Source organism: Delphinus delphis, chromosome 15 (genome assembly GCF_949987515.2).
Source record: "Delphinus delphis chromosome 15, mDelDel1.2, whole genome shotgun sequence".
Classification (NCBI taxonomy): Eukaryota; Metazoa; Chordata; class Mammalia; order Artiodactyla; family Delphinidae; genus Delphinus; species Delphinus delphis.
The window spans coordinates 29,216,531-29,238,948 of NC_082697.1; the positions used below are offsets into that span (position 1 = coordinate 29,216,531).

Consider the following 22,418-nt stretch of genomic DNA (forward strand, 5'->3'; position numbering starts at 1 on the left):
CTACAAATTTTTAGTACAGCTTAGAGTTTTTGTTTTTGTTTTTTATTTATTTTTGGCTGCGTTGGGTCTTCATTGCTGCGCGTGGACTTTTTCTAGTTGTGGCAAGCAGGGGCTACTCTTTGTTGTGATGCGTGGGCTTCTCATCGTGGTGGCTTCTCTTGTTGCGGAGCACGGGCTCTAGGTGCGCAGGCTTCAGCAGTTGTGGCACACAGGCTCAGCCGCTGTGGCTTGTGGGCTCTAGAGCACAGGCTCAGTAGTTGTGGCACACAGGTTTAGTTGCTCCGCAGCATGTGGGATCTTCCCAGACCAGGGCTTGAACCCGTGTCCCCTGCATTGGCAGGCAGATTCTTAACCACTGCGCCACCAGGGAAGTCCCCAGCTAAGAGTTTTGATTTCTAGGCAATGGGATAACATTGAAAGGTGTTAAAGACAAGGAGCGATATAGCCACATTTGTATATTGATCACTCGGGTTACCGTGTGCAACATGGATTTAGGAAGGGCCGATTGAGGGCTGTTACAGTAGCGTGCTACAAATGGTGAGGGTAGAAGGGTTGGAGAAGATGCATCAAAGTAAAAACCACTTTGGAGGTAGAATTTAGCGGGATATGGTGATTGACTAATACATGAGAGAATATAGGATGATACTCTGTAGAGTGTATTTAGGGTGGAGTTTCCTTCTTTCTCCATTTCTGGGCTGGAGGAAACACCCGAACATGTGGAAACCCAGTGCTGGGCAGCCAGGGCCATATCCACAGCCCTCTAACATCGGGTACCCTGGAGGTTGCAATCCTGCTCATCTACCACCTGCCAACCCGACCTTTCCTCCAGACCCCTTTCCCACTCCCCCAGGAGCACCCCAGGGGAATCCAGCTTTTCCCCCTGGTGGGCCTTGTCATCTATGCCACAGCTAGGGTATCCAGGATGCCAACCCTCAGGTCCCTACCCCCCTCCATACCCACCACCTGACCCTGGCGTTGGCTCCTGGCATGGTAGGACCAGGAATGGTAATGGACAAGAAGATGCAGAAGAAAATGAAGAACGCTCATAAAAAGAAGCAGAAACACCATAAGCATGGCAAGCATTCCTCCTCTTCCAGCAGTGACTCTGACTGAATACAGGGCCTGGACCCTTTCCTCCAGTCTCTCCAGTTCTTCTCTCCCATCAAGCTTTAGATGCCGTCTTGTACTGGGGAAAATTAGCCCTTGTGTCCCTCCCCACCTCACGTCCGCAATCTGAGCCTCACTCTGCTATTCAGCCCTAACTCGCGAGGGAAAATGGGAGAAGGATTGCCATGGGCTAGCAAAGGCCATCTTCGCAGTGCTTTGATAGAACTTTTAGCTGATGAGTTTTGCAAGAGATCTAGTTTTTGAAGATGGTGAGATTTGAGCTAAATGCTGAAGACATGTGATTTTTTTATACACATTGTGTAAATGTGTAAAATGTGATTTTTTACATTCTTTTGTAATACTTATGCTTGGGGAGATGCTGTGCAAATTTAATTATGGGGGAAAAAAACAACCTATACCTTTCTTGTTTTAAAAAAAAAAAAAAGAGTATAGGGTAATCCATGTGGATATATCCAGCATAGTTGGGCATCATTAATCTGAGCTCAGGGGAGAGATTCCAAAGCCATGGCCTTTGAAGTCATTAGAGAAAGAGTGGGCCCTGGAGCCCACAAACCTCAGCCAAGGCACACTGGGCAAGAGGTGCTCATTAGTGAGACAGAAGGAGACCAGGAGAGAAGAGCACCTCAGAGGGCAAAGAGTAAAGCATGGAGAAGTGTTAGGTGGTCAACGGGGTTGAGTGCAGATGAGAGATCCAGTGGGAAAGAAGGAGCAGATGTCCTTAGGGCTTGGAGTATAGGGGCAGGCAATAACTTTTGCTGAAACAAATTGTGGCCATTTGTTGTGAGCTGCCAGTTACACTTACGAAACCCTTTTTTCCTCCCAACATGATTGAGGTACAGTTTATATAACAGAAATTCAAACATTTAAAATGTAGAATTCAGTGATTTTTAGTAAGTTTACCAAGTTATGCTGTCATCACTATAATTGTTTTAGAACTTTGTTAGTGGCTTTATTGATGCAATTTACATACCATAATTTTCACCCACTTAAAATTTACAATTCAGTGGTTTTCAGTATATTCACAGATACGTGCAACTATGACCAATTTTAGAACATTTTCATCACCTCAGAAGAGAAACGCTGTACCTTTTAGCTATTGCCTCTTAGTTTTAGAACTTTTTGCTCACCCCAGAAAGAAGCTTCTTGTCCATATACAGTTACTCCCCATTCCCACCCCCTGACAATCATTTACCAAGCCCTTTTTGCACACAGAACCAAGATCACACATGTATCTTGAAGAGAGGTGGTGTCAGGCACCACAGAGTGGTGGCAGTAGGCACGGGGGATGGGTTCTGTGATTTGGAGAATACAAAGGTCTGAAAGTGAACCTGACATTGGTAACAGGAGAAGATGAAATAGACAGTACAGATGCCAACTGGGCTTCCCTCCTGGAGTCTTAGGAGGACCAGCTTCCTCTCTCACCTTGAGGTGTCTAAGGGTATAGAGGGGCTTTGGAAGTGTTTTGTTTTTGTTTTTAAACTGGTAGGAATGTAGGTGCCACCTAGAGCCAACTTGGCATTTGACTTTCAGAATCCAAAGATGTCTCAGGAACCAGGGAGCCACATTTCATCTTTCCCTTGAACATAACACAAGGAATCAGTAGTTTTGCCTCATTCTAGTTATTCCTGATTGGTTGAGCAATGTCAGCATATCACTATGTAGGCATGTTTTCATGGGGGATATATAACACACTACTGGTAAAGATGGAGCGGGAAGCACTTTGGGGCTGGGCCTTCCAACAGTGCTTTTAAGCTATTCATGACCCACATGCTCCAGTGAGAACTTGGCCGCAGCTTCTCCTGAAGCAAGCGTATTATACGGCGTAACATACTCTAAGAGCTTCTCAGTTTTAATTACAAGTTTAGTGCTATAGGCAGAATGCAGCATCCTGAATTAAGGCTTTATCAGTTTCCATCTTCTAGTGGTTAAAAACTTTTGGAGAATTCCTCTTAATAAAAATTTTAACAAGCTTCTTATTGTTAACTCTAAACATGTCCATATTGAGGCCTAAAGCTTTCTCCAGTGCTGGGAAGCAACCCTGCCCTGCCCTTGTTTGAGCTGGAATAGGAAGCGGCTTCTCAGACTCGGCCCCCTCCTTTATTCTGCCACTGCCTTGCAGACTAGTATTTCACATCATCACCTTGGTATGGTATCCCATCCATGAAGTTGCCTCCCTCATTGCCCATCTTAGTGCTGTCTGAGAGAGGCAGAAGGTGATTTACAATCCTTAAGTCAAATGATTTTTCACTTACCTGGGACGTCTCAAGTGAACACTATATTTAAACAATGAGGTTGAAAAGATGTATGACTAAACAGTAAAGAAAGTTACTGCCAGTGTCAGTTTTTCAGAGGCTCCTTATCTATTAAGTGACGTCCCCAGGCTCCTTGACTTCTTTGTCTCCCACTTCCTGTAATGGAGAACCCTCTTGTCAAACACTGGGAGCTGTTACACCATACCCATGGGCTATTCCCCGAAAACTTTTGCACCTGGGTACAGCATCAGCAAGAAAATAACCCTTTTTCCTTCCTCGTGTGGGCCCAGCCTCACATGCTTCTGACTTGGAGGGTTCCTACCCAGTAACACCAAGACCCAGATTGTCAGCAACTAAGAGAGCATCAGAACAGGGTCTAGCCTAGGAGTTGTTATTTGGATGTTCTTATACTAATGTTTGCTAATAATTCACTTTAAGAAGACTGCCTAGACCATGTAATCTTTGCTTCCTGCTATCCAAAGCTAATCCCATTAAAATTTCTAGAATGGAAATCCTTGTTAATTGCCTGGACCTTTTCACAAGGAAGGCTTTGTAAACTGGTTGGGAGTCTGGAGAATTTCATTCCTATCCATTTTTGGGTTTTCACTTTCTGTTTCTCCTCTACTCTCCCACCCCACCCCCAGGGCTACCAAGAAAAGAACAAATTCATTGCTGCACAAGGTAAAGTAAGATAATTTTTTACTCTTAGGCTTAACCATGAATGGATTTGGGATTTTTCTTCCAAATGCTAATAGATTACTCAGATATATTAGCTTTTCTGTAATTATTACCACCTGAAAAAAATATAATCTACCTTGCAGGTTTATAACTAAGGGCCTTCATCTTGATGACTTAGTGTCCAGGGATCCTTTGAAAGAAATTCTTTTATATATGTGCATAAAAAATACTGGAAAAGGCTATACACACACATACAACACAGTCTAATGAGGTTCTCTGTCTTGAGGTCATTTGGGAAACTTAAGTTCAAACCAGGCTGCTCAGAATTTGAATTTGGATTTAGTCTCCAAAGAGGATTGGCCACCTCACTGGTCCAGGCTGACTCATCTCCTCCTCCCACTCATGGGCCTGAGCTCCACTATTATACACAGATAAGTGGTCTAAGAACCCTCAGAGCAGGGACCCAATGCCATGGTCCTATACATGCTTTGCACACGTTTCCATAGCCTGAAGTTCTAACAAGTGTCCTCACCTTTGGGATCCTAGCAAAATAAAAATCTTGATGTTTGCAGCACTAAAAAGTAATTGATGTTATTATGGTCCATCAAAGCCCATTTATTTAATCACTCAACAAATATTTATTGACCATTTATTAATATTATGTGCCAGGCACTGGCCTAGGTGATGGGGATATGTAGGGGAATAAAACAGAATATGGTCTCTGCCTTTTTGGAGCCTTTAGTTGGTAGAGGATAATTTATAGCAAAATAAACAGGAACTTTGGTAAGTGTCTATCGTGTTCAATACGGTAGCCACTGACCACATGTGGCTATTTAAAATAAAATTTGGGGGAGCTCCCTGGTGGTCCAGTGGTTAGGACTCTGTGCTTTCACTGCTGAGGGCCCAGGGCTCAATCCCTGGGTGTGGAACTAAGACCCCGCAAGCCATGTGGCGAGGCCAAAAAATAATAAAATAAAATAAAATTTTAAATCCAGTTCTTCAATCACACTAGTCACTTTTTTTTTTTTTTGGTACGCGGGCCTCTCACTGTTGTGGCCTCTCCCGTTGCGGAGCACAGTCTCCAGACACGCAGGCTCAACGGCCATGGCTCACGGGCCCAGCCGCTCCACGGCATGTGGGATCTTCCCGGACTGGGGTACAAACCCGTTCCCCTGCATCGGCAGGCAGACTCTCAACCACTGCGCCACCAGGGAAGCCTGCACGCTAGTCACATTTTAAGGCTCAATAGCTACATGTGGCTAGAGGCTACCATGTTAGTGCAGATATGAAACATTTCCATCATCACAGAAAGTTCTGTTGGACAGTACTGTGATCGTGATAAAATAGGGATAGAGGTAACATGAGGCAGAGGTGGTCAGAAGTCTTAGATCTTCCTTGCCCTTGTAGTCTCCCACCAGGACCTGGCCCTTGCCTAACTGGACCCCACTTTCCCTCCCTCTGTAGCCATCTGTCAGTTCAGGTCCACCCTTCAAGGCCCACCTCAGCTACCACCTACTCAGTGATGATTTTGGCACCAACAACCACATATAATCTCATCCTCTCTTTGTTTGTCATGGGGCCTTGTTGATGCTAAAATAGTTCTTAAATTAAGTTCACCTTTGATTTCCCTGTTAGCCTTTTCTCAGACTCCCTCCCTCTTGAACTTCTCCACAGTACTTAACACTCCTTGAAACCCTCCTGTTATTTCCTGCCATTCAGTTCTCTTGATTTTTCTCACTTTTCAAAATATTGTTTCTCTAGCTCTTATTCTTCTTTCTGCCCCTTAAGTATAGTTTCTCTTCAATACTGTGGATGACTACTTCCCTTGAAACTCCATTCTTGTCTTTCATGGCACATTTCTGTCCATCCTTCTGCCTCCTGGGCTTTTTGTTCTGTCTGAACTTGAATAATGCTTGAAGATCCCCAGCGTTCTGTGTTTGACCCCTTCTTTGCTCCTCCCCCTCTGTATCCTCTTTGAGAGACCTCATCTAATACCCACCTCTGTTTGACTGGCTGCTGCCTCTCTTGAGCTCCAGAGCCACATTTTTTTGTTCTCTTCCGCTTGAATACCCCCACAGACTCTAGATTCAACATCAGGAACTGAAACGTGACTCTTCCTTGCCCCAAAGCTGCTTTTTCTCCTCTGTTCTTAAGAGACTGGAATGTAATCTATATTCATGGTGACTGGAATGTAATCTACCTAATCAACCAAACCAGATTTGGGGTCATCCAGATCTCCTACCTGTCCCTTGCTTTACATATGACTAGTCCTCTTGTTTCTCTCTCCAAAATCTGCCTTCTCTGACACACTTCCTTACTCTCATCTCTTCTTCCAGCTCTGTTGCAGCAGCCTACTGACTGATCCCTCTGGATCCTAGCTTTGCTCCTTGGATTCCTTCCACCAGAATGGCCTTTCTTAATGCAAAATTTTTGTCAGACTCTCATGAAAATCCTAGAATGATTTTTCATTATCTGTAAAACAAGCCTTCCTTAGCCTGGCCTCCATCCCTTTAGATCCTGGTACCTCACCTATCTTTCTAGCTTCATCTTCTACCTTCTACACACCCTACACAGTGACCTCACTGAACTCCTTACAGTCCCTGGATGTCTCATGCTCTTACTTGCTGCTAGCCCCCTGCACCTCTGCCTGGAGTACCTCTTCTCCCTATGCCTCCTTTCTAGACTCCCATCTACTTTATCTGTCCTAACATATGGCTCAAATGTCATCTCCTCCAGGAGATATTTCCTGACCTTGCCAGGCAGTGAAATAATTCCACCTCTGTACATCTTTCCACTATGTGTCCACTTCTGTCATTATTTGTTTTTCTTTTTAATATTTTTCTTTTTACCAAAGGGAATACAAATTTTAAGAAAGTCAAAAGGTATTACAAGTCTATAAAAACAAAGTTCTCCCCCCTTTCGTCTAAACTTTTTTAGTCTAAAGCAGCCATTTTTATCTGTTGACTTTTTCTTATTATAGATAACTTATTTAATCCTCTTACAAACTACCTCACACTCAGACAGACATGTCCCTTTTCCCCATTCTCCTAGTGGAGTTAAATCACAATTTGTGGTGAAGATAATACTTGTTATTTACATTCTTATTACTATGCCAATATTATTCACAGCTTAAGCACATAATATTATATAATTTTTTGGTACAGTTTTTGGTTTCCCTCTTTCCCAAGAGTTAATAATTGCCTTTTTTCCTTATTCACTTAGTTCTTTATATACCTAGCACTGATTTTTTTTCTTTTAAACTCTTTGCTAGAAGTATATATTTCCTCTCAGTACCCTCAGATACATGAGGTTTAATTTTTTTAGTTTAATTTTTTATCTTGGGGTCCTTCTAGAACCTTTTTCCTTCAGTTCCATTCTGGATTGATCTAGCCTCTGGCAGAGAAATTATCCTGAGCCTTCCCTTTACCAACACCCTGGAAATTCTGTTAGTCTCTCTCCTGTGTTAGATCCCACTTTTTTCTTATTCTTTGTGCCCTTCTAGTGACTTTCTGGAAAAGGCTGTGTGGGATGTAAGTTTTAAATTTCAGCCTAAGCAATTTACCCAACCTCTCTGGTTAATGACACCCACCTCAGAGCATGGTAAGAAGGAGTAAATGAGATATAAAGCACATAGCTCACTATCTCGCCCATAACATAGGTATTCTGTAGGGGTCGTGATTTCTAATCCTCAACTATAGCATCCTTGGGAAACATTGTTCATGTGTTCTCTTTTTATTTTAAGAACCTCACATCCCCACTTCACTCCCTAGTGAAGTGCCTGGCACATACATGGTGGATACACAGGAAATGTTCAGTTAGTAGGTAGGTGGATGGGTAGATGGATGATATATTTAGCTGGGGGCATGTGGGCACAGGCTTCCAAAAGTCAGGAATGAACGTTCCCAGTTTCCCAGCATCTTTCTTCCTCTTGGTGTGTGTTCTCATCTTTGCTCTTGGCTACTATAGGACCAAAAGAAGAAACGGTGAATGATTTCTGGAGGATGATCTGGGAACAAAACACAGCCACCATTGTCATGGTGACCAATCTGAAGGAGAGAAAGGAGGTGAGTGGAGAAATTAGATAGAATGGCCCCTGATACAGGCATGACCAACAGAGGGACTGCTTTGCTGGAGTTCTGTGTTTGAGCCTAGGCTTTCCACCCTTTGTGGCTTCTGTGCCTGTCATTCATCCAGACAGGACCCAGGCCAATGTGCCTACTACACTTTCCTGTGGCCTGGAAGCCTCCGATGAACTCAGAGGTATACCTAGGGCACACCCTGTGTCTGGTGACCAAACAGCTCACCTTAGATCCAAAACATCCTGGAAGAAAGACTTGGGCCATTAGACAAGGAAAAGTCACAGTGGGGCTTTTCTCCCCTGGCTTCTCTAGTCCCTCACTCCCCTGGTTTTTTTGTTTTTGTTTTTGTTTTGTTCCTCCTCCTGAGATAGCAGAGGGAGCCGTATGAACTGAGACCCTGCAGGGCACAAGGAAATGTGAGCCCCTGAACTGATCCTTCAGGCAGCCTTCTGACTGGTTCTTTTCTTTCTGTGACTGCCAAGTCCATGCCTGGTCAGCTCCATCACTGGGCCACAGCCAACACCAGTCCTGAGTCCTGGATCAGGCCCCAGAGAGGAATCCCAATTCGGGATAGTCTCTCTCCAGGATGGCCCTAGAGTCAACCTGATACCCACACTGGGCTGTTGGATGTATTGATTGGCTTAGGAGGGATAGCTTTAGGGCTGGGCTTTAGGTTCATTTTCTCCAACCCTACCTCTGGCTCTTGGGAGCTGTCCAAGGCCTAGTCAACCAGAGAAGGCCTTGGGCCTCTCGTGGCAGGTTTTACAGTCTGCATCAATCCACCCTGGTGAACTCCCTCATAGAAGGTTGCTCATTCCAGGGGATCAGACAGACTTACCCCTAGAGCATGACCTAGGATATTGTGGAAGTACAGATTTTGTAGGTAAAATGGCTTCCGATTTGCCCTGAACTGAGAGACTAGAGGTGGGAAAGAGTGAGAAGTATAGGGCTGCTGGGGCTCTGCATAAGTTAAGAGATTGTGCTAAACAGGATAGAAGCTGAGGAACTTAAAAAAAGAACAGTTAAGGAGTTCCTTGGTGGCCTGGTGGTTAGGATTGTGGGCACTGCTGTGGCCTGGGTTCAGTCTCTGGTCAGGGAGCTGAGATCCTGCAAGCCGCATGGCATGGCAAAAAAAAAGGAACAGTTAAATAAGTCTGTAGCTGACTGAGGTGAGAGAAGAGGCCATAGGGCTTTCTGAGGATTTTAGTCTGGGCTTTTGTGGTCCTTTTCTTTAGGGCCTTTTGCACCTGTTGTGGGCGGGAGGTCTCAGGTCAGGGGGGTGCATGTCTGTTTCTTTCCAGTGTAAGTGCGCCCAGTACTGGCCAGACCAAGGCTGCTGGACCTATGGGAATATCCGTGTGTCAGTAGAGGATGTGACCGTACTGGTGGACTACACAGTGCGGAAATTCTGCATTCAACAGGTACTGTCTCCTACCTCCTTTCTTGGTTCTCATTTAGAATCTGCTGACCATTAAGAGGGCAGAACAGGCCGAGTCATCCCCATCTTACTCAGAGTGGTCAGGAATTGCTGAGTGTGCAAAATGTTCGAACTCTGAAATCAGAGTTCTGGGCTCCCAGGGGATTTTTCTTTTTTTTTTTTTCTTGTTTTTTTCTTTCCGTCAAAGCTAAGGGGGGAACATTTTCATGACTTCATGGCTGGGAGAAAAAGTATTACTGAGATGGAGTTTGGTCATCTTAGGTATGAACCAAGTGCATCAGGAGGTATTGCACCAGTATCTTCTGGTACTTGACTTACCTCTCCTCCTTTCTTACCCCAAAGGCTCCTGACATCAAGGATGTGGTGGGCCCTGCTCCTGACCCTCCAGGGTGACCCTGGAGGCTTGAGCAAAGGTTGCCTTCAGCTGAGGGCACTGTGGTGCTATGAAAAGAGGGCTTACCAAGACTCAGGAGACCTGCATTTTAGTTCTGACCTTGCCTTTTACTAATCCTGGGACCTAGACCAGGTCATTTAACTTTTCTGAGTTTCACATTTCACATCTGTAGGCTGTGAATAATAGTAACAGCCTGCCTACCCCATGGGGTTTCTGGGAAGGTTCTCTGTCCATGGTTAAAACTTGCTTGGGAAGTTTAATCCTCTCACTTTCCCATTGTCAGTGATAGCCACAGCTGGCCCTGGCCCCTAAGCCTCACCCTCCTTCCCCTGGTGCTGCCCTACCCCAGGGTATCAGGGCCAACACACAGGGATCTCTTCAATTCACAGGTGGGCGACGTGACCAACAGAAAGCCACAGCGCCTCATCACTCAGTTCCACTTTACCAGCTGGCCAGACTTTGGGGTGCCTTTCACCCCGATTGGTATGCTCAAGTTCCTCAAGAAGGTGAAGGCCTGTAACCCGCAGTATGCAGGGGCCATTGTGGTACACTGCAGGTCAGTGTGGCCTGACCCTTGGCTCCCCACTCATGTCACATTCTGCTCCCATGCTGAGAGCAGGGAAGGCACAGGGGCCCTGGCTGAGGAGGCTGGCACAGAGCAGATGAGCTCTTGGGGCGCCAGGGCAGCATCCAGAGAGACTCCTCAAGAAAACTAGGTGCTGGGTGGGAAAGCACTTGAGGAAAGAGGGAAGGGCAATCCTCCAAGATTGGGGGTGGGGTGACCACTGCTATGAAGCCAAGAAGCTAGGTTGAGTGCTGCCTTGTGTACTTGGAATCTTCAGACCATTCTAAGTGTCAGGGTTCTCTGGTCCTGATAACTAGAGGTAGGGAGTTCAGGGTACAGTGGAGTTGTTGGCTCCGTGAGAGTCCATACAGAATTAGCTCTACCCCATACAGAATTAGAATTTAAAGCCTTGAAGAAAGAGCCCTACCCTGTGCTGCCCCCTCCCTGGGTGTTCCCACAAGACATGCTAGCCATCCCAGTAATACTCCTGCTCTCTGGCTACAGTGCGGGTGTAGGGCGTACAGGAACCTTTGTCGTCATTGATGCCATGCTGGACATGATGCATACAGAGCGGAAGGTGGACGTTTATGGCTTTGTAAGCCGGATCCGGGCACAGCGCTGCCAGATGGTGCAAACAGACGTGAGTGGTTTGTGGGTAGGGGGCATTCCAGGACCAAAACAGCCTCATGGATTACTCAGCCTCCCAGGTTATTGTAAATGGTCATCATACAGTGTGATGAAGGGCGCTTATAAATTACGTATTAAAAGAACTATGGAGCACAGAGGAGGCTGTGCCTAGGGGAATCTGGAAGGTGGGGCAGATGTCATTTGCACTAGACTGTAAGGATATGGAACAGGTCCTGAGGGAAGTAGGTATGTGGGCAGCCAAGGGAGCCATTGCCACAGAGTTGTGATGCAGCTTAGCCAGGTCCAGGAGCAGCAGTGAGATCAGCTCTGTGGTTAGGGCATGGAGTTCAAAGGGCACAGCACTGGGAGGGGAGGGGGGCTGGCACAGGTTTTGTGTGTCACCAGAATTTGACAACCCCTCAGTCTATCTAGTCTGTGCTCTCTGAATGAGCAGGAGTTGGAATTGTCCTTCTCTCCAGGAGGGTACCAGAGTAGGACCCTCCCTCCCAAGTTTAAGCACCCCCAGAGGGACTCATGCCTTTTGAGTCCTGCCTCCCTGAATTGGGACAAGAGTGAATCATTTTATCTCTGCTAGGATTGAAGAAGTGGACTGAAGTGAAATGGGAGTGGGAGGGAGTGCTCTGGCACCACCAGGACCATGTGTATAACTGGGAACTCGGGCATCATCTGCATTTCAGATGCAGTACGTCTTCATATACCAAGCCCTTCTGGAGCATTATCTCTATGGAGATACAGAACTGGAAGTCACCTCTCTAGAAACACATCTGCAGAAAATTTACAACAAAATCCCAGGGTCCAGCAACAATGGATTAGAGGAGGAGTTTAAGGTAAGTTGGAGCTGAGCTCTTTCAGGATGAAGGATCTATGTGACCTACAGAATACAGGATGCTTGACTCCTTGTGGATTTACCAACAAATGGTTAATCCCCTTGCAAAGCATGTGGGTGGTTAAGGAGGTGGGTCTCTGGCCCTTTACTCATACCCTAGTCATTCTCAACCCATCCTGCATGTTAGAGTCACTTGGGTTGTGTTTAGGGGGGAAAAAAAACAAAAACAGGCAATGGTATTTTTTTTAAGTCCCCCAGCTCCCCCTCCCAGGTCATTATAATGTACAGCAAGAGCAAACATTCTCTGCAAAGTAAATATTTTTGGCTTTGCATGCCATACGGTCTCTATTTGCAACTACTTAGCACTGCTGTTATAGCACAAAAGCAGCCATAAACACCCCATAAGCAAATGAGCATGGCAGTGTTTCCGTAAAACCTCATTTGCAATCAGCAGACCAGATTGGCTCATGGACCGTAGATTGCTGACCCCTGCTGTATGCCATTAGACAGTGGTTCTCAACTCACCTAAGGGACATGTCACACTCTCATCAATAAAAGTGCTCCCAGAAGCAAGAGATTCTGGATTGGGATGGGGAAGACCAGCTGCCTTAAAGCACTCCTGAAGCTATAATGTACACATGAATTACCTCGGGATCCTATTATGATGCAGGTTCTGTTTCAGCTGGTCTGAGTTGGGGCCTGAGATTCTGCATATATAACAAGACGAGGCTGATGCTGGTTTATGGGCTACACTTTGAGTAGCAAAAATCAAGAAGGAACCTTGGAATAAGGAGAAGGGAGGATATATATTTGAATAAGATTTTCTAAAGAATCTAAGACAGCCTCTGGGAGTAGAACAGCAGGGAGAGAGGGAGAAAGGGCACATTGTCTCCTATAAGAGTAGATTACTTGTTCCAGGATCATAAAATTTCAGTCTAAGGGAATCACAGGAACCGGGAAAACAGTGTTTCCCAAACACTCTTGGCTTATTAAAGACAGAAAAACAGTGTTCTGATAAGAACATGTGAAAATGTTGGAGGTCAGGGCTCTGCTGAAAAGAGCAGTATGCCAGTGTGCCCTGGATGCAGGTCCAGTGACAGACGTAATCTTGTCAAGTCCAGTTACTGAGATCAGTAATGCTTCCCCTCCCCTTCCCAATTCAGAAATTAACATCAATCAAAATCCAGAATGACAAGATGCGGACCGGAAACCTTCCAGCCAACATGAAGAAGAACCGGGTTTTACAGATCATTCCATGTAAGAGCCCTTTCCCCACCCAAAGCCTTAATGCCCCATCCCCCTTTCCCTTCACCCTTTGAACTTCTTGGGTACTAGTTAATGATCAGCTTGGAGACAAGAATTATGGCATTGTCTCTTATTGTTCCCAGTTCTTCAGTGGCTTCTGGAAAGAGCATGAAGCCCAAAGGTTTTCTGCCTCCTGGGCTAGGAACAGGCATGTTGTTGCCCAGCTGGAATTATATCTTCTCAGAGCTGAGGTTGGGGGGGATAGATGGAAAGAGAGGGAGAAGACGACAGGTGATGCTGGGGAGCCACAGGCTGCTGTCCTTCTTGCAGATGAATTCAACAGAGTGATCATTCCAGTTAAGAGGGGTGAGGAGAACACAGACTACGTGAACGCATCCTTCATTGATGTAAGTGGTGGCTGTGTCCCCGGAGCTCCCAACACTCCATGGAGATTCAGCTGGGCCTTGCAGTGCTCCCCTCCCAATGCTTGGAAGGGTGGTCTTTGAGTCAGTCATCAAATACAGAACTGATACCCTTCCTGTACACTAGGTCTGTCAGGGCCCCAGTTTGGAAGGAAAAGTTCACAGCACAGACCAAAGGCTAAAAACACTAACCTCTGGTCCTTCCCATTCCTGCTGTCTCCATCCTAGCCCCAGCCCCCACTTCCCTCATCTTCTTACAAAGAGACCAGCATGCCAGCCAGGGTTTGGTCCTTGGCCAGAGGGGAGCTCTGCCTGGGATGTGTTTGTCTCCAGGCAGCCCCTGTCCCATCCCAGTGGCCTGTCTTCTCCACTAGCCCCTCCCTGATCAAACCATTTCACTCCTGCCATTGACCTGGATTGTATAGGGCTACCGGCAGAAGGACTCCTACATCGCCAGCCAGGGCCCTCTTCTCCACACAATTGAGGACTTCTGGCGAATGATCTGGGAGTGGAAATCCTGCTCTATCGTGATGCTAACAGAACTGGAGGAGAGAGGCCAGGTGAGCTCAAAAAGGTCCTGGGCTGTAGGAGACAAGAGACACATGAAAAAAAGCGGGGGTGGGGGGGTGGTGCTAAGAGGGTATTTGGACTTTTTCTTTGACTTAAACTAATCAAAGAGCCATTGCCCAGCTGCTTGGTATCTGAATAGTCAGCTTCTCTCAGGACTGGTCAGAGCCTCCATTCGGTTCCCAGACAGTTCACACCCTCTCATTTCTCTCCTGAATACGGTCTCCCCAAGCCTAGCTTTGTGCACACCCTCTGCACCCCACCTCCACGGGCAGGGCAGAACTAGTGAGAGGAGGGATACAGAGCCAGACTGAGGCTCCGACATGGAGCTTGTGTGAGTGTCTCTAAGGAGAGAGTGCCTTCCAAGCCAGAGAAATTAACTAGAAGACTGGTGGGAAGATGGGTCACTTCTTTGCTGACTAAACAAAAGAAAACAATAGAATTTGAGAAATAACTTTTGTTAACATTCAATAACAAGGAAATCTTCTAAAGAAAAAAGCCCTTGAGAATTGTCAGCGTACTCAGAATATAAAGGGACCTTAGAGGCCCCCTAGGCCAGCTCCCATTCAGTGTAGGAAATCTCTTAACACTATTTCTGGATCAGAACCTTGCAGCCTCTACTGAGCATTTTAAATCTCAGCGGTCACTCTTTCTCTGCCCACCTCCCACCCCACCCCTCTCAGTATTACTTGTGGCTCAGTCTGTGTTCAGATAGTGCTTATTATCTTCAGACTGTTTCTGCTGTGGTGCACAGTGTAGTAAATGGGTGCTTCATGATGCCTGGTGCGCAGCTTAACAGGGGTCAGAATCGAGAGAAAGAGCGGGAGAGGCTAGCAAGGGCCCAGGGGAAAAGGTCCTTCTAAGCCATAGTGAAGAGTTTGAATTTTGTAAAGCAGTTGAAGAACTCTTGACAATATCAGATTTGTAGTTTTTTTAAAATCCATCTGGCTATGGTGAGGAGGACAGATTAGAAATGAGCAGGCAAGCCAGAAGCAGAGAGGAAACTGCAGCAGTAATGCTGGTGGCCTGGACTCAGCAGGGGTGGTGAGAAGGGATCTGCCCCAAGAGATGGTGCAGAGGTGGGGTGGACTGGACTGGGGGAAGGAGGGAGAGGAAGAATTAAATACGTTTTTTACATTGGTTTTTCCAAGCCACATCTTTCCCATTCTGTACTTGGGCAGTTTGTTTATTTTAACCTTGATACAGCCTTGATATTTGCTCACCCTGATGTACTGTTATGTCAAGATTTTTTTCAGATTTAATCGTTTAACTCATTAGTTGTTCTTCTCGGATTTGTATCATGTATCTAATCAACAGACATACATTATAGGTCTTCACCTATCATTAATAACAGTACTGATGAGGTGAGAGATTTGGAGGAAGCGTACACCTGAGTGACAAAGTTGTCACTTTGTCACCCCCAGTTGGGGGATGAGCTACTTTGTTATCAGGAATTAGGTGCATGTCTCTTGACCCTCTCTGATAAGCTGTGATGGAACGTACATATAGACCAGGGACCTACATGAGGTTCCCTCCACACTTCCACCCTCTGGATCTATGGTGGGCAGGTCCAAAGAGCAGGCAGAAAAAGCTGGAATGGCGAGCACATTCTCAGTCCACTGCCCTGTAATAAAAAGCAGCCCAGTGAATACCTCAGACTCTGTCTAGTCAGATTGTCAGGCTTTTCCATCCTTGAAGTAGACCTAGTGAGAGTACAGGGCAGAAGGGCAGGAAGCATTTCTCACCTGTAGAGGTGGGGAGAGAGAGGACACGCACACACAAGTTTTCCTGCCTGTTGGCCAGGCCTGCAGTCAGTTGGATGAGGCCCATTCCCCTCTACCTACTAACACTGTGCCTATGCTTCTGTCTTAAGACCAGTGAAACAGAAGCTTCTGAAGTGGAACAGAACAGGTTATAGTAACATTCTTTACCAGCCTCACCGGCCTCTAAGATAAAATTTTACTTTCTGTTCCACCTCCCATTCATCTTATCAAGTGTAGCTCCCAGAGATATTAACACAGTAAGCCTAAGTGAGACAATGAAGGGTGTCTCCATTTATACATTCTGACACCACTCCCTACCCCCAATTTAAATTCCAAGAAAAAGTCTGATCCAAAAATGTAAATTCTGTATACATTAAAATTCCAAAGGAATTAAAACCTAAAATTCTCTTCTCCCTGGTTTATTTTTCTGCACCATTTAAACCGGGGGGTGCACCAAGAGGCTTGGTAAGGCCTGAGTTCCTCTCATCAGCTGCAGCTTGATGCATCCACCATCATCATCAGAGTGGGCAGAGCAGCTCTAGCAGTTTCTGCATGGTGTCACCTCAACCCAAGGCCACATTCTACTTCTCCAGAGAGACAATAAAACATGATAGACCCTTGTTAGACCCTTGCCCACAAAGCTCTGTATCACCATCACTGTTTTCAGCCCCAGACCATAGCAAGAAACTTAGTGCTATCTAGGGGAAAGAGGGGTAAACAAAGACAGCAAGAGAAAAGACTGAAAAGCTTCTCTGTTTCAGCTTCTTTAGGGATACCAATATCTAGAGTCCATAACCTGAAAATATAAATATTAGATTAAACCCCAGTTCCCAAGCATTCTTCTACTAGACTTGAACACCAACTCCTCATCTCCGATCACCCACAGATGACTCCAACACCTGGCTTGCTGCCCCTTTTTTGATTCCTATTTCTGTTTCTATTCTTGGAAGCAAAAGTATGTATGTGGGTGATCCATCTACTCTTGTCTTTCAGCTTCTCAGCCTCCTTAGCCATCCAGTTCCATGGTCAAACCACAACCTTGTCATCCCCCCATATCTGCACTGCCTTTGGAATATCAACATTAGGCATCCCGCCCTGTTTACCATCTCCTGTCCTTTCACCTCACTACTTCTCTTTTCTTACTCCAGTAATTCTTTGTCCTCATCAGGTCCTTAGAGCCATTGGCTTCTCCATTTTTCAATCTCAATCACCCCAGTAATGTCCCCACCTTCCTTCTTACTCTGTTAAGAGTTTTTGTGACTTGACATGATTATAATCCCTCCCTTCTTAACATGCACTATTCCCTCATGGTCTCTTACTTTCATGGCAAGGTCTCTACCCTATTAAACTCAATTATATGCCTGCATCTGGTATCAAACATTACTGGGAGAAAACGCAAAATGGTGCTGCGTGGTCTCACATTGAATTCGTGACCACAAATCTAATATGGGTAATTAGTGTCACCTACCAATCCTACTTCCCTTCCTTCTCTTTCCTCAGACCTTCAACATTCCCTCTTGCCTATCCCATCACACTCACACCTTATCTTTTGATCTCATTCTTCTCCAAGAAAGCAGACAAGAATGCTCTCATCTTCTTACCCCCAAGCAGCCAGCCTGGGGCTGGATGAATCTGTATCCATTCGTCCATTCTCTTGTCTTCTCTCTGGTTGCAGTAGAAAAGTGTTCCTACATTTCTCAGTCCAACTATCCACTGTGCCCTGATCCCTTCCTCTCCTGTCTTCTCAAGAATGTTGCTGCTCTCATTATCTTCTCTCACCTCCATCTGTAAATAGTTCCCCTCTCTCCTCTATACTCTTATCAGCCTATTGTTACTTTCCTATCTTTAAAAAACAAAGATCTCCTAACCCCACATTTCCTTCCATGTGCCATCCCATTTCTCTCTACCCCTTCCTAGCAAAACTCCTTTAAAAAGTGTTGGCTTTCTCCCCTCACATTCTCTCATCCTGTTCCTTCTAGCCTTGACTCCTTGGACTGCTTCAGTCAAGATCACCGGTGACCACCGTCTGCCCAATGCAAAAGTTATTTCTCTTTTCTTGTCTTTCTTGTACCTTTGTAGCAGCGTGTGAAACCGTCAACACACACTTCTTCCTCCCCAAGACATTTTCTTCCCTTGACTTCCATGATGTCACCCCCTCCCCGCTCACTGGCCTGGCAACTCCTTTGTTATTTCTTTTGTGACCTCCTCCTCCTCTGCATGACCTCTAATCATTGGAGTGTCCAACACTCAGGTCTTAACCCACTTTTGTTCTCTTTTGATACACTATTCCTTGAGGATCTCATCCAACTCTGTGGCTTTAAATACTATATGTCAGGGACTCTCACATCTATGTCTCTAGCCCAGTTACCCCCCACCTTCCCAGTTGTGGACCGGTGTATCCACATAGCTACTTGATATCTTCTCATGGATGTCTGTTAAGAATCTCAAACTTCATATGGCCCAAATAAAATTTGGTTTCCTCCTTTCCCTCATACTGGTTCATCCCACCCTACCCATCTCAGTAAATTGTACCACCTTCCACCCAGATGCTCGTATCAGAAGTCTAGGAGTTACCTTTATTCCTCTCCTTTTCTCACTCTCCACAGCCAGTCTGTTAGTGAGTCCTGATGTATGCTGAGCATATCCACTTCTCTTCAGTGTAACTCCTGTCACCCGCATGCAAACCATCATCTCTCACCTGCATCACTGAAGTAGTCTGGCAGCCAGTCTGCCTGCTTCCATTCCCATCCCCTTTTAGCCACTTCTCTACATGGAGGCCAGTGATCCTTTTGAAAATATAAATCTAATTATATCACTCCTTGTCTTAAAATCCTCTTTGGGCTTCCTCATCTTGAGGGAAAATCTACCCATGCATTCAAAATTTAGGGCTTTCCTGGTGGCGCGGTGGTTGAGAGTCCGCCTGCCGATGCAGGGGACACGGGTTCGTGCCCCGGTCTGGGAAGATCCCACATGCCGCGGAGTGGCTGCGCCCGTGAGCCATGGCTGCTGAGCCTGCGCATCCGGAGCCTGTGCTCCGCAACAGGAGAGGCCACAACAGTGAGAGGCCCGCGTACCGAAAAAAAAAAGAAAAAAACAACAAAATTTAGAAACCTTTTCTTGTTAATATCCAGTCCCAAGACTTGAATTGGGTCCTTCTTCCTCTCCTGTTTCTATTGCTTATTTTAAGTCTCCTAGTTTCCATTTTCCCTCATCCCCATCTGCCCTCCACATACAGAGTGGAGCATAGATTCTGAGATGAGCCACAGCCTCTACTCCCTGAGGGTTGTGTCCCACATTTGTCACAGCCTTGCATTCCCCACAGGCCTAGTCTCCAGCTCTGTGCTCTCACATCTCCATCCTCAGCAGGATACCAAGGCATTTTTAGCCCTGGGCGACAGTGGGTACAGCCACTGCTGGCCCCTGCTCTGGATTCTGTTACAGCTCTTTTTGCCATATCCCTCCCCACAGCCATGAGAGGCACCTCAGGAGTCAAGTCCCATTTAAGCCCAACCTGATTTTTCTGTTTGTGTTGTTGGGCCCACACAGAGGGCTAAATTAAATAAGCCTTCACCTGGCTGAGTAGGGTAATTTCCTGCCGTCGGTCCAACATCTGTGATCATCTTATGTGGCTTCTCTTTATTTCATGTAGTCCCTTAAATCCTATCCCCATAAGTTTACCAGGCTTGCTTTCTCTCAGCACACCATACCTGCTTCCGTACAATAGCTGTGTCACCTTGAAATGTACCCTACAACAGCACTGATCTAACTTCTTGGTCCTACCACAGGTAATCATTTTGGCTGGTTAGGCAGCCAGAGCAGACATGCTTTCACTGTTGACCAACTCCTTGTCCAGAGTTTGAAGAGGGGATTTTTTTTTTTTTTTTTGCCAAACCGCGTGGCTTGCGGGATCTGTTCCCAACCAGGAATCAAACCCATGCCCCCTGCAGTAGGAGTGCAGAGTCCCAGCCACTGGACCACTGGGGAATTCCCTAAAGAGGGGAATCTTTTTTTTTTTAATTTGTCTTTATTCTATTTACTTTTTATTTTTGGCTGCGTTGGGTCTTCTGTGCTGTGCGCTGGCTTTCTCTAGTTGTGGTGAGCGAGGGCTACTCTTGCGGTGTGCGGGCTTCTCATTGCAGTGGCTTCTCTTGTTGCGGAGCACAGGCTCTAGACGCACGGGCTTCAGTAGTTGTGGCACGCAGGCTCAGTAGTTGTGGCGCACGGGCTTAGTTGCTCTGCGGCATGTGGGATCTTCCCGGAACAGGGATTGAACCCGTGTCCACTGCATTGGCAGGCGGATTCTTAACTACTGCACCACCAGGGAAGCCAAGAGGGGACTCTTAATGGTTCAACTCTGCATCCCTGGGAGTCCTCCTTGCAATCTGCCCCTTTTCTTCTCTGTTATGCCTCTTTTCCTAAACTAAGGAGATCTAAAATGTCTGAAGGCTGTTAAGTGTGGGACCATTAATATTTCCTTTTCTTGCCATAGTGTGATTCTAGCTCCTACATGCTGTTGCTGTAAAGCTCTTTGTATCTTAGCAGTTCTAATGGTTTTAAAGCCCCAGTCTTTAGTTCTGACTGATAAAACTGTATAAAGGCAGTGTTGGGAAGGAACTGTGGTAACAAAACTCACTCCACCCACCAAACCCTGAAAACCAATGTAGTCTCTGTTTAAGATGAGCCTTAATTAGATTTTTCTAAAGCTGTTCTGGTTGAAGAGAGGGCCCAGAGCTCTGACCCTCAGGGTATCCCCAGGGCTCCTAGTGGGCACACATTGAAAAGCAGTGGTCTGTGACATTTCCTTGATCTACCACTTTAATAATCCCGTATTTTAAAATGAGCTCAGTGTCATTTATAAAGGGGGTAATGAATGATCACACATGAAAAGCAAGAAAAGTCATTAAAAGGGACTTATAATACTGATTTTATTTGGACTGAGAGACTATCAGTGATTTTTATTTTTGTATTTAATTTCCCCAAATCTTTTCTAATGAACATAGAGTACATTTATGGTTGAGTATATTTATTTATTTATTTATTTATATTTTTGGCTGCATCAGGTCTTCATTTCTGCGCATGGGCTTTCTCTCTAGTTGCGGCAAGCAGGGGCTACTCTTTGTTGCAGTGTGCGGGCTTCTCGTTGTGGTGGCTTCTCCTGTTGCGGAGCGTGGGCTCTAGGCGCGCGGGCTTCAGTAGTTGTGGCTCACGGGCTCCAGAGCGCAGGCTCAGTAGTTGTGGCGCACAGGCTTAGTTGCTCCGCGGCATGTGGGACCTTCCCAGACCAGGGCTCGAACCCGTGTCCCCTGCATTGGCAGGCAGATTCTTAACCACTGCACCACCAGGGAAGTCCCATATGGTTGAGTGTCTTTAAATTGCCAACAGTGAAGTATCTAAGATCTCCCCTAAAATGATCTAAAGAAAGGACAGCATAACCGTATTTTGTTTTGTTTATGTATTTATACCCTGGCTTGTTCTGCAGACATTAAACACATTCATTTACCAGATACTTATTGAGAGCCTACCAGATGCAGGCAGTGTGCAAGGTGCTGGGAAAACAAAGATGAAAAGAGGCAGCCCCTGCCCGCAAGGAGCTGTAGAAGGAACTGAGCCAGGTGCAAGCAGAGACAACAGTAAACCATCTTGTGCTCACTAATAAGGACAAAAACACAAGAGCTAGCAACTATAAGGTGCCACTGCAGATTAAAGAGTTAAAGAGGAGGGACTTCCCTGGTGGCGCAGTGGTTAAGAATCCGCCTGCCAATGCAGCGGACACGGGTTCAAGTCCTGGTCTGGGAAGATCCCACATGCCGTGGAGCAACTAAGCCCCTGCACCACAACTACTGAGCCTGTTCTCTAGAGCCAGTGAGCCACAACTACTGAGCCCTGCGTGCCACAACTACTGAAGCCTTCGCACCTAGAGCCCATGCTCCACAACAAGAGAAACCCACGCACTGCAACAAAGACCCAGTGCAGCCAAAAATAAAATTAATTAATTAAAACAAACAGAAAAAAAGAAGTTACACATTTTTTTAAAAAAAAGTGTTAAAGAGGAAAGGAATGAAAGCATACTGTGGACTGGGCTTTGGTGAAGCACCATGGCTGGGTGAGAATGTAATTGGGTTCAGTTTTTCTGGATTAGCAGTCTGATATACATAAGTAACTACAAATGTGGGAACACCTCAAAGGAGCAGAGAAAAAGGAATTGGAACAAAGACACTGATTCCTCCTCTCACTCCACCCTGCCATTGAGTGTTAGATGCAGCTATGAGCTGATGGTCAGAGTTCTTCACAGACCCTGTCAGTGTTGCAAATTAGACTATAAATAATAACAAAAGGTTAAGTGATTAGTGGACTTAAGTTGTTAAATATGGATGTCCTGCTGAGGATCAGACGTTAAACTGGACTGATGTTAA

At 45.9% G+C, this 22,418-nt stretch overlaps 1 protein-coding gene and 1 pseudogene across 6 annotated transcripts in view; both read left to right on the forward strand.

The window, feature by feature from the left end:
• The window catches only part of PTPRA (protein tyrosine phosphatase receptor type A), a 185,461-nt gene that overhangs the window by 156,280 nt on the left and 6,763 nt on the right, over nucleotides 1–22,418 (forward strand). For all 6 annotated transcript variants that reach the window (XM_060031122.1, XM_060031121.1, XM_060031118.1 and 3 more), the window contains 9 exons: nucleotides 4,025–4,061; nucleotides 8,025–8,122; nucleotides 9,439–9,558; nucleotides 10,359–10,525; nucleotides 11,039–11,174; nucleotides 11,860–12,009; nucleotides 13,172–13,265; nucleotides 13,584–13,660; nucleotides 14,101–14,235. In XM_060031122.1, coding sequence (XP_059887105.1) covers nucleotides 4,025–4,061; nucleotides 8,025–8,122; nucleotides 9,439–9,558; nucleotides 10,359–10,525; nucleotides 11,039–11,174; nucleotides 11,860–12,009; nucleotides 13,172–13,265; nucleotides 13,584–13,660; nucleotides 14,101–14,235 — 1,014 coding nt within the window. The remainder of the gene's footprint in view (nucleotides 1–4,024; nucleotides 4,062–8,024; nucleotides 8,123–9,438; nucleotides 9,559–10,358; nucleotides 10,526–11,038; nucleotides 11,175–11,859; nucleotides 12,010–13,171; nucleotides 13,266–13,583; nucleotides 13,661–14,100; nucleotides 14,236–22,418) is intronic.
• On the forward strand, nucleotides 238–1,113 carry LOC132438609 (proline-rich protein 13 pseudogene; annotated as a pseudogene).